We start from the raw sequence: 14,771 nt of genomic DNA on the forward strand, positions 1-14,771 counted from the left end.
AACTTAAGTTATGCCTACATTAATTTCTCATTCCCACATTAATACATCAATGTCTTTGCTACAAATGAACAGTAAAATGACATACATCAAGCACTTTGCAAATGATAGAGTAAAAAACTCACCAGTGTTTCTTGGAAATCTGATTTGTCATTGATATCATCAACCTTGTAGGACCCAGAGAGACTAAGATAGTAATAGTAGTCCATACTGGTAATGCCAAGACTGCTTTTCTGTTCTGAGGAGGCCCCTTCAATTAGCTGTAGAACAGAAATCCCCAAAACAGGTGTCATACAAGGATCTTCAGCAAAGACAGGATAGGTTGGAAACAGGTGACTGAGCCTGAAATTACTGGGAGAGATAGTGCTGTGCCAGGTATGTATCCTTCCTGTGCTTTGTTAATTGTTTAACCCAAAAGACCAGATTCTCATTCCGATTCCCACTAATGATTTAGTTCTAACTTCCACTCTAGTAAAAAGCAAAGCCTGTGACTGACTTGAATGTCTTTCATTATCCTTTATTTTATAAAGCTAAGGCAACATGGGTTTTGGAATCTGCAATGTCTTATCTAAATTCTCAGGAGCATCATGTTTTCCATGCCTACTCAAAGCAGGCAGAGTTGAAAGAACATCCTAAGGAAGCATTATTTGTCACCAAGTATCTTTTTGGCCTATTATGGTACACGTTAAGCAAGCTTTGAACTGCTCCAATGCTGTTGATTTGAACGTGGCTCAAGTCACATCTCTTTGCACCATTTAGGCCAACAGGGCCAAGACTAAATAACAGAGTAGTTAAAAAAATGTTCCTGTACTCTCAATGATGCCAGAGGAGAAGTTCCTCAGTCCTACGTAAAGTCTTCACAGTTGTGCACTGACATGGCTGCAATAAGAAGGAATGAACAAACTAACCAACCTCAGAAGAGGATTTGAAATACTGAAGTATTTTTGTTCTGGAGCTGCAAGGCAGCTAAGCAGGTCTATGTCAGACGGTGCCTTAACATGCTGTCAAGTTTCCTGCTCATGTCCAGATTACCTTGTGCTGGGTGCACTCAGTAATCTCACTGTGTTGAGCATGACTTTTCAATCAAAAGGAAAAACTCATCCTAGTTATTTTAAATATCTGGGAAAGGACCTATACATTTCTGACCTGGTAAAAAATGTGAAAACTTCTCTCTCCAGGATTCCTCATTACAACTCGAGACTTTTCCAGTAGGAAGTTGGAGATTTTCCCTCCGTCTGGCTCTCCACCTGGGCTAAACTGGATTTCAAAGTATTTGCCCTGCAATAAATAATTAAAGCTGTTGAAATGATTAGTACATACAAATCTGAAATCTGTTACCACAAGGAAGGTTACTAGGATGTTTACTCTTTACGGATGCAGTGATAGAGCTGCCTCGAGGTATAACCTAAGCTTGGATTCTTGACGTACCACATATCTTTCTTTTTGCATTTACAGAGCACTAGACTCAGGATAATACATCATGTGTTGATGCAAATGTAGAGAGGAAGTCAGCAGCTTCTTTTCACTGCTGAGACTCCTGCTTAGTGTAAAGGAAACCATAAGACCCACCTATGCAGGAAGTAAATTGAACAGATTTACAACCAATGGCAAATGTAATGTTCTGCTTGGAAGGAAGGTAAAGCAATTATCTTTTTCTTTCAGTAGGATATTAATGGCATTAACACTCATATTGGTGAGGAACAAATCTCAGGTTTGTAAAGCCTATGTATAACTTTTAAAAACAGAACCTACAGTACGTTATCTAGTGAACAGTCATTCCACTATTTTGACTATTTTATAATAGTCTAATAGTATAATAGACAGACTGAAGATAATGCCTGTCTACTTTCTGTACATATTAGTAAAGGCCTTTTCCATCAAACAACTCTAAGGGTGGTTTCATCTATTTAAAAAAAAAAGCCTATCTTTTTTTGTATTTTTTTTTTAAATGTATTACTGCATCTATTCTGCTGATCTGGAAAACTGCCCAGTTTGTTGCTGACAAGTTATTTGTTTGCAGACTGAACATTTTATAAATAAACTGACCAGTACATATTTTAAGAGAACCAAATGCACAACCTATACAGAATGAAACAGATGCCTCTTAACATCATGCTTTAAAACACACTTTGTATTTTATTTACCTCATTTGTAATCAATTTATGTTATACTCCTGAATACTGTCTCTGTAACAGCATAGAAGTTGGAAGAATAAAGTAATCTCTAAGGTAGAAGGACTTACAAATCTGCTGGAGTTGTTGTTCCGTACAGTTTTTGCGTTCCCAAAAGCCTCCAGTAAAGGGTTGGACTGTAGAATAATATCTTTAACATGCTAAAATTTCAGGAGAAGAAGAGAAACAGAGATTCAGAAATAGACATTTTAAAAGTTCTTAAAGATTTTCTAGAAACCCATGACATCTGAATTATATATTAAAAAGCCAGAAAGAAACCCTCTCGATCAGATAAGGAACCAGATCTAACCATCTTTTTTTTTTCAGAGCTTCTAGTTCCCTTTTTTTGAAGAAAAACCTACAAAATTGAACAAACTGCCTATAGAAACTGGTCCTTCTGTTCATTGTTCTGTCAAGCAACAAAGCCAATAAATTGATCTGGTTTTTTTTCTCATCTTGATTTTAAGCAATTTCTTTCTTACACATGAGCATTTAAATCCTTTGGAGGGGGCTGGAATCACAATCAATGAAGTCAGAGTAGCATGAAATACAGGAGCCTGCAGGTGCTTCAGCAACCTGTTCTGGGATCAATGATGCTGCTATCTAGTTGTCTTAGAAAGCAACTAGGTATGTTACTATTGTCTCTTCATCTGATCCTAGGAGTTGGAAGTATGGACAAGACGTTAGCTTTGGAACAAACCCAACACATGCTGGGTTGTGAAGAGAAGACTAAATTTTATTTCAAAAGAAATGCTCAAGGCAACTTACCAACTTCATCAACTGTTACTTGGGAATCACTAGGAATATTGTTTAATTTTGTACAAGAAGCTGGAATCTTTTAAATAAACAAAATATTTACTTATAAAATAGGATTATACTTATTCCAAAAATAACACAACGCATACTTTCTCTGGGTCATTCTCTTGACTACTGAATTATATTCTGCAATGTTCCCAGTATCACTGTTTCACAAAACTAAGCAGGAAGAACATACTCAACATCAGAGACTGCAATAAAGCAAAAAACTAACAGTAAGCACTCAAAAAGAGTGGACTGGCAAATGCTACTACCTACCTACCACTGCCTGTCAGCCAATGTAACATCAGACTTTATAACATCATTAAGGGAATTTTTACAGCTAATTTACTCAATTAGCTAACAGATTCTGATAGAGCAGACATTGATAGTATAGCTGTTAACAGAAGCAACTATTTGTTGTTCCAACAGACTTTCAGATACTCTTATTTTGAATAAATAACCTCAAGAAACAAGATGATACTCCTGCTGCTGGCTCTCTGACGTATGCATACAAATCAAAGCTTTAATGGAAATAATAAAACCCCAAAAAGCCAACTCAGTTTTCAATAGAAAGCAAACAACACAGGAGGAAAAACCCACACATCTACTAAGAGGAGGTTGATTGCTGTTCTTAATCTGGTTAAGAACAATAACTACAGTACCTTTACCCCTTGACTTTAAACAAATAAATAAATAAAATTGCTTGTAGACATAATTCAGCATAAGAGCTACCAATCTCCTAGAAGTGTTGATTCTGTGTCTGTGGATTTTTCTCATACAGCTCTCACCACACAAGCAGCTCAGCAACCTGCAAACAAACAGGTCACTGTCCACTTCAGCTGTCTCTGCTATTGAGGACTTGTAAGTATTTCTAGCTGCTCACCCACAAGCTTCTTCAGTAGAGTGCCTCATGTCTGTCAAGACATACTCTTGTCATACTACCTCTGAAGTAAATCTTTAAACTATGCTTATGCTTCAGTATTGTTCTGTATCAACTCACCTGTACTTTAGGGCCACCTCCTGAAATTTTGGAGATATAACTCATGATATATTTAGCAGCTACAGTCTTTCCAGCACCACTTTCCCCACTACAAAAAAAGGAACACAATAATGTACCTGTTAGTTTTTCAATAAATCTAGAATGCAGTAATTTGAGGTTTATCTTATTCGACCAAGACTAGGTACCTTAACAGTGAATAATAATAAATATACACCATATTTACATCAGGTAACCCAGCAATATATAGACTGTAGTATAGTATTGTAGCGTGGTACTTGGATATGGTTGTGAATAAATAATTTTTAATACATCATCTTGCACGGACACCAGAATCTCTATGGGACTTCAAAGTCAGAAAACTATGTAAATTAAAAAATAAGTATACTTAAACCAAGATGTTCAAAAAAGAACAAGTGTGTTAAGAACTCAATTCCCATCTAAATTTAATGGGATTGCAGATCTCAGCCTAAAAACTCATCCAAAAATCCAACCTTTGAATGCCATGCCAGATACCTACTTCATTTCAGGGGTCTTTTGTTTTAGGTGTTCCTGAATGAAATAATGAGACATTATTAATCACATCCTGAATGACGGAAGAACTACCTTCCTGTTCCTATGCCTCTTGACATAGGGTACAAAAAGTCTTAATATTCCATACTAGCCTTAACAATTCCTTCCTTCCGTTATAATATTTCATTTAAATGGTAAATAATGTTTCCAACAGCAGTAGATTTGCCTTCTTGCACTTAGTAAGGTTCTCAAGAGGGAAAGAAGATTGGCATGCCAGACAATCCAACCTCATGCTTTACTTCATACCTTAAAGCTAACTTCATTTCAACAGAATTCCTCTAGACTTACCTACGTCTTGGTCCAAGTCAGCTTTGACCTTAATGAATTTACCCTGACCTGGAGAACTACACTAATACAAAACACAACACAGAGATGTTGCTTCAGTGACAGATATGTGGAATGTTTTTCGGTTGGCTGGTTTGTCGGTTTTCTTTCCTTTGCGTGAAAATCTTTAAGCTCCTTAATAATTTCAGTGAATGTTGACTCCTCTATCCTGCACCTACTTGTTCCTGGATAGGGATCAAATGCACACCTTTTGCTGCACAAATTTTAGCTACGTTTGCCAGAGAAACATCAGCACTTCCTGCACAGGAAAAGGACTTGCTGAGAATGAACAACTCAGAGCTCCTTATCAGCATGAGTAATGGAGACGTTTCCAACTGTTTAATTCTGAAAAAGCTCCCCAAACTGCCAAACTCCAAGTATCGTTTCACATCTTTAAAACTTCCAAGGAGTACAGAAATACTGAAAGGCTTTCCCCTCCCCACAACCAACCCCAAAATGTTTTCATGCTTTTTTCTTCTCCTGACTGCAGTTTCACAGATCAAACACGTATGTTGAAAAGGTGAAAAAAATACTTCTTGATCATCTCATCTGTGAAGTGCAGACCATGATGCTTATCATTCCAAATGATCTTTTCCCGAGCATGAAGACAGCCTGTATTATTGAGTGTCTGCTACATTCACAGGCACAGATGAGTCTGATGGATGGCAAACTGCATTTAGAAGTTCAGAACAGCAATAGTTCGATAACTAAAATAACATTTCTTCAAAATTTGCTTGCAGCAAATTGCTCATCCTATTGTAAAATGAGACAGACCAACCTAAACCAAATCACAATACTGAGTTCATTTATGCAGTGTTCAGCTGAATACAGAGGAGGATCTGGGACCAAACACTGAATCGATTTGATCAGGTATTATTTATCGCTCAGTAAAAATGCAACACATTTGTGTGAGGTTTTCCTGGATGCATAAATTATCCTCCTTTGTTCAAATGAAGCGTAGCTTGTATTTCTCACTCCGTAGTGCCTGCCACAGAAACTGACCCGGAAGAATACAGTTCCACTTTATTGTTAGTCTCTGTTTTGATGTAAGTGGTCCTTTATATTAAATTTATTTGGCCAGAAGACTGCCTTTCAGAGTTTGCTTTAGATTTGTGCCTGCATACACGTTTTTTCCCCCCAGTTTTATGCTTTTATTGATCACAGACCAGTAAATTGCTCCAATTAAACTAGAATAAAACAGGATGATGCATAATTTATGACCCAAAGTAACTTTATCTGATGGAATGGTATCTTGCCCCCAGTAAAGCTCAGGTGTAGCAGGAAAATTGTGGCATTCCTGCCAAATGGTTCTCACACAGAAGCTTTTTCGCGTACATCTTACTGCTTTGCTGCTATTAAAACTATTTTAAGAAGATGTAAGAATCATTTTCTAGCTTGGTAGTTTTAAGTATGTTGGAAGTATGGAGGTTTTTACAGGTTGAAAAAATGTTACAATGGCTTAAAGTAAATGGATTGTGATATTGACAGTTTTCTCGAGACACTTCTCACTAAAAATAAAAACATTACATAGTCTCCATCACAACCAAAAAAGGTAATGCTTTGAAAAACATACTGTTTCTTCTCGCACTGTTCGCTACTTCAGACAAATGACATTTGCTCAGAAATTCAATTAACACTTGGCTGAAATCAGAGTAAGACTACAAACACAGAAGGGAAATTTTTTGCTCCTTCCCTCCCTTGCTCCCAGAGAAAATGTAATCAGTGATTAGAGAAAAAAGATCAAGTACAAACCGCCTCCTTCCCTCTAAAATTAATTTTCTGAGTGACATTTAATATAGTATCCCTGGCTTTAGAACAATACAAGTAATACTTATCTACATCGCCAGGACAATGTAGAACTGTTAATAACAAATATTTATAATGAACTCTTGGACTTGCCAGTAAAGAACACTGCGTATGTAAAATACTCTGATATTGGATAAGCTTTTTAGTTTGTTTACACAGAAAATTTACTTTTTCTAATTATGTTCACAGAAACCTCGGTAGGAGAACTTCCGTGAAGTATTTTTCCCTTCTCAATTGGAGCTTTTACCTAACTTTTGGTACTGTGTTAGACTTAATGTTTCTACCACTTCCTCATTAAAATTCAACCATATTTCCAGTTCAGATTCTGTGCGGATGTTTTAGAATGATCAGTCATTTGAGTCTTCTGGAAAGCACAGATACAGAAGCTGGCTAGAAATCTCGCATTAAATTTTGAACTTAGTAGATTTAAGACATGTATGAGTTGTTCACTAAAAACAGCTGAGGTGGTAAATCATCTTTCCATGAACATAGATTTGTAGTACTTAAGTTGTATTGTCTTTTCAGGTATGCAGTCATCATATATAGCTTTACTGTAACCAAACATTGCCACAGGTATGTAAAATGTAAACTAAAATTACAAACAAGAAGGACTGAAGAAATGCTTTAAAGCAATTGCAACATCTCCTGGCAGAGAATCACAGAAAGAAAGTGAAAATAAAGTCCTTAACTTTATAGAAAAGTAAAACCTTAAGAACACTCTGAAGAAACACATTTATTGCTACATAATATAAAAATACTAATCATAACCTCCACTCTATTAATTAAAGCACAGTGATAGTCCAGAAAGGATTAAAAGCCACAACAGACAATCCTTTGTAATTAAATCTTGATTGGACAACTCCTTGTTGATAGTTTGGAAGTGCCGCCATTTCAAGGAGGAAGAAATGCAAACAGTCTGCTGTAGCAGACGTTTATGAGCTTGGTTCAACACAGGCTTAAATTAAATATCATGCCTCAGTAACACACAAACTGAATGAGAAATCAAACTCCAGCATAAGCGCGTTACTCATATGAGTAAACTCCCTTTGTAATTCCGCCCCGTGCACACAGAACGAGGGTAGGGACTGTGGGTACTGCTCCCTCCTCCCACCTAAGCACACATTCTGCACCTGCATCCAGCGCAGCCGGAGTCCAGCCCATGAATAACCTCATTCTTTACACTGTTAACAGCCATTCAAAATAGCTCCTGGGTCCTCAGCTATAATCAGACATGCCTACATGTAATTTTCTTAATGCATATGCATATATGCTGCAATTACTCCACTGATGAAACAGGCTTCCCTGGCCCTGGAAAGGTTGTTCGGTAACAGTTTTTCTTTTAAAATTAGTATTATCACATAAAAAGATTATTTTTGTTTGCTGTCTATTCAGCCTTTCAGAGAACTGCATTTTCTTTTGGATCTGCTTTCCTAGCTCATCACTGACTTTTTGAAGATGCTGAGCTTTTTCTATTGGTGTCTAAATGCATTATCCGGAATTCTGGAATTCAATGTCCTGGCAAAAGGGTGTGCAATCCTCATGCACACACAGGGTCCTGACTACAGCAGGACACTGCAGAGACCTTCCCTCACCTGCCAGGAAATCTGCATCTAGTCTCTAGGAATGCATGTGTCCCCCCAGGTCCAGAGGCAGCTGCCACAGCCATATGCTCTAGGCAGACACAGGTGAGCACCAACCCCTTTCCCATCAACCTTGTGTTTCCATTCCTGCAACTCCGTATGCACCATAAGCCAGATGTAGCCTTTTTGATCTGACTGTGAATCAGTCCAGTCTACACCTTCTTTCTTTACAGACCTTTCTTCAGGGGGAAAAACTGACATCTTGGGAGGCCCAGGGAAGAGAAAACCTGGGTCTGGTTCTGTACTAGCTTGCTCTGTTCCTTCCATTCCACCAGGGATTTTCACTGAAGTCACTCCAAATTGAGAGTAGTTGTGAAGTAGAGAAGCAAAAAGGCACCTCATAATAACCATTTTGTCTTCATAATCACTCATTTTCCACAGGACACATTTTTATGGCAAAAACTATGGTTCACCGAAACACAAAGGTTCATTTGGAACTGCTTAGGTTCAGCAGACTTCTGTGGGACTGCAGACAGTGAAGAACTATATCTCCATTTGTTAAGAATCACCAGTTTAGGGGCAGAAATTATGGTAAAGTCCTTGGCAGCTATTAAGTGAAACTGATGGTGTGGTGGCAGACATGAATCTACCTAGAACATTCATTTCACTCAAGAGCTGTAGCATCTTGTAAGCTTCTAGTCTGGCAGCAATTTCGGTGCCTTCTGGTCTATGAAATAAAACATGAGCAAACAAATTCCAGACTTCAAGAGACTTCCATTTTTAAGCCAGCTCTAGTTGTTAGAAATAGTGATAACATTAAAGTCAGAAAATATAGGATGTAGCTAAACAGTTTAAGTGAAATGTGGTTGAAAGGATTAAAATATCAACCAAAATCAGTTTTGTGAGTGGCTGAGTTACTCGATTTCATCAAAATAATTTCTAAGTGTCCCAAAAAAATCAAATATCATCATGAAAACTACTTGTAAGTCTACAGTTTTTAGAGTGTCTGTAATAAGAATCATCGTAGGAAAAATAGATGTGTAGAAAGAAAAAGGAACTCTGAAGTTTCCCTGGCAAACATGATTTTTCTTGTTTCAGTTTTGCAGTAGATTTCAAGTAACTCCAGCAGATTTTGAATAGGCTGTGCACACACTAAGAGGAAACTGACTCTGCACATACAAAATGCAGACACTCCAAAGCATGTCAGCCATCATTGAAGCACAAGAAATCTCACATGAATTTAAACCTGTAAGTCTGTATCTCTGATCTGCATCTCCGCTCTCTGAAAATGTGACACGGCATTCACTGAACCTCAGGGCATTAGCAATGGATAAAAAAATATGGGTTTTTTAATCACGGTTCACCACAGTTTAAAGGTTTTCACTATAAATTTAGCTTCATGTCAAACATCCCAGGCTCTGGGATGTCACTTTTTTCAAAAAGCAAAATAAATCTCAATTTTACCCATTCCCAAGAGGCCTGAATTTGACTAAATGGCACTAGCAACTTCAGCATGGCAACAGGCATCAACTTCGAAAAAAAAGAAAGACTGAGATCAGGCAACAATTCAGATATATGAAAGACAGGAATATGAGCTTTGGGCATTTTGTTGTGTATGGCTCCATGCTGTAGCCAGCGGCCCAAGAACACGGAGGCCTTTAAAGGAGTACAACTCAGTGCAGCAAACTGATTAACGCCTGATTAACCTTCCTCCATGTAAAATCAACACTTCCCACAAATCTATTAATTCATAGATTTAAAGAGATTAATAGTGAAGACAAAATTAATTTTCCAGTATCTCTCTCCTCCTTTTGTCTCTGAATGCAAGCAAAATTCCAAATGGAACAAAAATACATTTATTTTTAACAGGGGGAAAAAACAGTACTAAAGCCAGAATACGGTAAAAGTGGAGTCAGTGTGAGAATGTTTAATTTAACAGTATCTGTGCTTCCTATAGTTGTTAATCTATCTGTGTTATGTATTCAGTCATTCAAGATGTTGCAATTTTGGTACTGGGCATGAAGCTGGCTGTGTAACAAACACTTCTTGTGGTTAAGCTATCACCGGGATTTCACTGGAAACCAACAGGAAGGGTCAGAAAGTACTTAGCTATCTAGAAAACCCCAAAATGCTCAGTGGTCATGGACACAGAAGATTTTTACTGATATAATGAAAAAATAAACTTTTCTGCTTCTTGAAGTTGAAACACCAAAAGAAGATGATAAAATATTATTTACAGATCTTTTTCTTACCTAATAATGACACACTGATTTTCTCTGTCAATAATCATGTTCCTGTACATGCTGTCTGCAAGAGCATAAATATGCGGTGGGTTCTCATATTGTGCCTAGGAGAGGAAATAAAGAACCATTTTTCAACACAGCATTAAACAACACAGAAAGAGCAATGTAATTTTTAATTTAAATTGGAAGAGTTATTTTCCTGGAAAAACAATTCTGAATCCTACTTTATACTGAATTTTCTCCAGGAATTTTTTTGTTCATATAATAAAACAAACCAAAGTCTCTGGGTTTTGTTACTGATCTGTCATCCATAATTTTCTTCTTAACTATCGTAAACACCCTGTTCTAAAAATGGTTTGTGCTTGAAATATATTACTCACATAATTTAAGCCTATTCCATGTGGTCACATGCTAACAATAAACTACCTCAACTGCTACACAGAGCCTGGTGCTGTATGTCTCATTTTCATCCACTGAACCCATTCAAACCGAATGGTTTCCCAGATCTCTGGACATGGCCAAATTGAGCAAAGTGGGAAAGAGAATTTTAAGTCCCTAATGTCCTTGCGCTGACTCACTCTTCAAGCTCTATTTTCAAAAGTGGCATTTAATTTGGCAACTCATTTTCTTTTATTGTTCTTCTCCAGTTTGAAAGTTCTCAAGTCATTTTGTATTGTGCACCACACTTCTAAGTTTAACAACTGCCTTTGCAAGGAGGAGCGTCTAACCCATGTCAAGGAGAGAAACCTGACACGGGTTAGAGTTAATCAGTACAAGTATTTTCCTGAAATACTAATCCTGTATTTCAGGGAATTCAATCTGAAGACTCAATATATGGTGGTAATGGGTATCAGCAAAGTTCTTCCAGGCTAGTACAACACTATCAAAACCCAGAAACAAATGCTTCCAAGAGTTTAACTACAGTGACTAATATTTACATGCCCTTGAATACCGCAGTACATTTTAGACTGCTTTACTTACTGCTCCTTGGTACATTTCAATTTCCTTTTCCCCAAAATATGGCATTTGCTTGAAAGGATTCACAGAGATTAATACAGAGCCAATATATGTCTGTATTCAAAAGAAGTTAAGGTAACTACAGTTTCATAAAGTATTATCTTACCACTAGTGACTGCCAAATAACTTTTCCATCTACTACATAATACAGCACAGCTTCAAACAACCATAAAAACTCCACCACTTACAATTGTTAATAAAAATTAAATTAGCAGGCTTACAAGAATGTAAACATATCATTCAATGGGATGCTTTCCTATTATCAAAATATTTATTTTAAGACAAGCTAAGTATAGCAATATGTATTAGAGGTCCAAATATGACACACCTCAAATAAAAATACAGAAAGGAAATGGCATATTTAAACTGTTTTACTCCTTTGTAACTGAGGAGGTCATATTGTCAGTATTAGAAAATATTGTTTTGACCTTTGCAGAATATAGTACAGTGACACACTCTGATCTCATAGAGATAGTGCTGAGCACGCACAGTCGGATGGAAACAGCCAGTACTGAGCTAAACTGGACAATTATTCATCTGCATGTACTAGTAGGGGAGCTAAGGGAATTAGGTAATTCAGTATGTGGCGTTATTTTATGAGTGTAACTATTAACAGTCCCTTAGAGTCTTATCCTGCTGGCTGCCCTATAAGAAGCCCCTCAGTTTCAAGCTATTATTAGTCCCAGAAAGCTTTTTTGCAACATTCTAAATATTAGTATTTCACCATTCTGCATTCAGCTCCACATGTACCTACATTTGCAACTTCAGAAGCTTTAGAATCAGAGTTGCAGCATACATATACGAAGCAACTGATACTACTTTACAGGCAGGACTGGTTCACTGAGCTGGAGTTAGCACTGCGCCCATGTCAATGAGGCCAAAATGTTGTACCACAGGTTTCATTTAACAATCTGGAATTATTCCCAGGCAAACTTACTACCTAAGCTTTCCAGACAAAAGTGGGAAAATTACCAAATTTATACTGCTGGATTATCCCATGTAAAAATCTATTGTTGTAGTGCCACAGCACAAAACAGTAACATGTTAGAGAAGTATAACTCAGCGAGCATAATTTCTGTACTCTTGATTTGCAATGCTTTCTTCAGGCTTTTTTTTTTCCACTTAATTCTAAGAAGAGTGACATCATCTGGGTCTCAAATATAATAAATCAAGTATTCAGTCAGTATAAACATCCGAAGTGAGAGTTTTCTGTTGGTAAACAATACCAGCATTTTCTGGGAGGATTCTGTAATCTCTATGCAACGTAGCACAGAGAAATGTTCATTCATGGGTGGACATGCAAACAATTGAAAGATTCAAGAGATGATCTCCATTCTAGAATGAAAAGCCTTTGCAGAACTGCAAAAGGAGTCTTTTCTCCCTACACAAAAGAATTATAATGCTTTACAAGAAGACTCTGATCATTCATGTGACCACAAGCCCCCCTGGAAAACATTCTTATTCCTGCTTCAGTACAAAGACCATCTCCACGTTAAATGTCACTTGTTTTTATAGAAAAAAGGCATAAAACCACTTCTTTGGCACAGAGCGCCAAAGACTGTGAATTTACTGCATGGAAGATGCAGTATTCCACAGGGACAAAGCGCTCATGTTACTAACAGGAAGAGCACCACAGTTTGCCTCAGTACTACAGTTTGACAAGTATCACACAACTTTATCCTTTATTTATTTATTTATTCTGTAATGCCAATTTAATAATGGCGTGGTAATTTACTGAACAAAGAATCCAAACCCATGTGCACACATGTATTAAAAACCTCTGCGGTTTGGGATGGAAATGTCAGCACAACTGCAACATTAATTTTCCTCTACCAGTCCTCAATAAACCGAGCTGCTACTTAGCTCTTAACCATCTGAATATATGGAAAGAGCCAGGAGATGTTATATTTCCTTCCCCTTCTGCTAAAAAAAGTTAAAACTCTTCAAGGAAACTATTCCCCAGTATTCCATACTAGGAAGTATGAAAACCTGGCTACAGCAGCAGATTATGCACTTTCTAGTACATAATCATACTGACTAGTGTTTACCAAACTCATTATTGCAGCTCATGTTACATTGTTAAAGCTAAAATGACATAGTGACTACTCTTAAGGAATTGCTTTCATAAGAAATTTAAAATAAAATTCTAAAAAGCAACCCTTTGGTGCTGAAATACATTTTTCTTGTTGGGTTGTATGTTCAGGTACTTAATTCATCTTCTTTCATGAATCATAGAAAAAAAACGAAGCGTGAACACTGTAGACTTACAGATGTTCAGATGGTCACCTGTTTCCATCAGCCCATGATTCACAGTATTATCAATTCCAGAATAAGTTGTAAATGGGATTATGTCACAGAAGAAATGCTACTTTGAAACCATTAGAATTGGGGAGGTATAAAAGACAACATGGTATCAAGACACATATATACACCCTAAACCTACTAATTCTTGCTCTTGGAAGTAGTACTACTGCAGTAGCTTCAGGGGTCACAGGGATATATAAATGTACAAAGCTACAGACATACCTTCAATAATAACAATTCCAAATATCAAAAAGAATACCTTAAAATAATTTTTCAGATCTTAATTTCAACCCTCATCATTAGCTCAGTTACAAAGGATTTTGTGTAATCTCAGGTGAACTGCCACATAAAATACTCAGCATGTTTGAGTAATCTGCTTACACAGAATACATACATATAATTAGTTTCACATTGGCTCAGCAAGTTGACAGGGCCCCTCTAAAAACAACATTATAAAGGATACAAAAATATAATCATCCATGTATCGCTTCTTTAGGTTCTCCACTATGGAATCCTCTGTGATTTTGGACAGAAGGACCATATCATCCACTCCACTCTGCTTGACATTGTGGCTCTGCCAGTGATACCTGTAGTGTCCTTTGCTGCCCTGCAGGAAAGCAGAATAAGCATCAAAAAGGTTATTATGTTTCTCATTAGCATTAGAAAACTGAAAGCCATCTATTCAGATCTTAACTTCCAAAATGTTTTTCTTTCATTGAATTCTAATTCTTGATCCAGGCATTACCTAAAAACATACATAAATGCTGTCAACTGACTTACCTCTGAACTATTAAAGAATTGCACTGCCCTCAAAAATGTGAAGGTCATGCCATGGTTTTGTGAATGTCTACACACAGAAGGGATTTCAGATGGCAGACATTTCTAAATCTAGCAGGAAAAAGTAATTTCTCCAACTAAGATGCAGTTATTGGAACCTAAGGATGCAAAAATTACACTCCTA

At 37.0% G+C, this 14,771-nt stretch overlaps 1 protein-coding gene across 4 annotated transcripts in view; it reads right to left on the bottom strand.

Annotated features, from left to right (window-relative positions):
* MYO1E (myosin IE) overlaps window positions 1–14,771 on the bottom strand; it is a 252,434-nt gene that overhangs the window by 37,884 nt on the left and 199,779 nt on the right. For all 4 annotated transcript variants that reach the window (XR_003993184.1, XR_003993183.1, XM_030497694.1 and 1 more), the window contains 7 exons: window positions 14,274–14,417; window positions 11,471–11,560; window positions 10,499–10,593; window positions 3,967–4,054; window positions 2,240–2,329; window positions 1,144–1,275; window positions 123–257 (listed from right to left, as the gene is read on the bottom strand). Coding sequence is in view for 2 of the 4 variants with exons in the window: in XM_030497693.1 (XP_030353553.1) it covers window positions 123–257; window positions 1,144–1,275; window positions 2,240–2,329; window positions 3,967–4,054; window positions 10,499–10,593; window positions 11,471–11,560; window positions 14,274–14,417 (774 nt within the window). In the remaining 2 variants the exon portion in view is untranslated. The remainder of the gene's footprint in view (window positions 1–122; window positions 258–1,143; window positions 1,276–2,239; window positions 2,330–3,966; window positions 4,055–10,498; window positions 10,594–11,470; window positions 11,561–14,273; window positions 14,418–14,771) is intronic.

The sequence above is a fragment of the Strigops habroptila genome, chromosome 9, assembly GCF_004027225.2.
Source record: "Strigops habroptila isolate Jane chromosome 9, bStrHab1.2.pri, whole genome shotgun sequence".
NCBI classification, from domain to species: Eukaryota; Metazoa; Chordata; class Aves; order Psittaciformes; family Psittacidae; genus Strigops; species Strigops habroptila.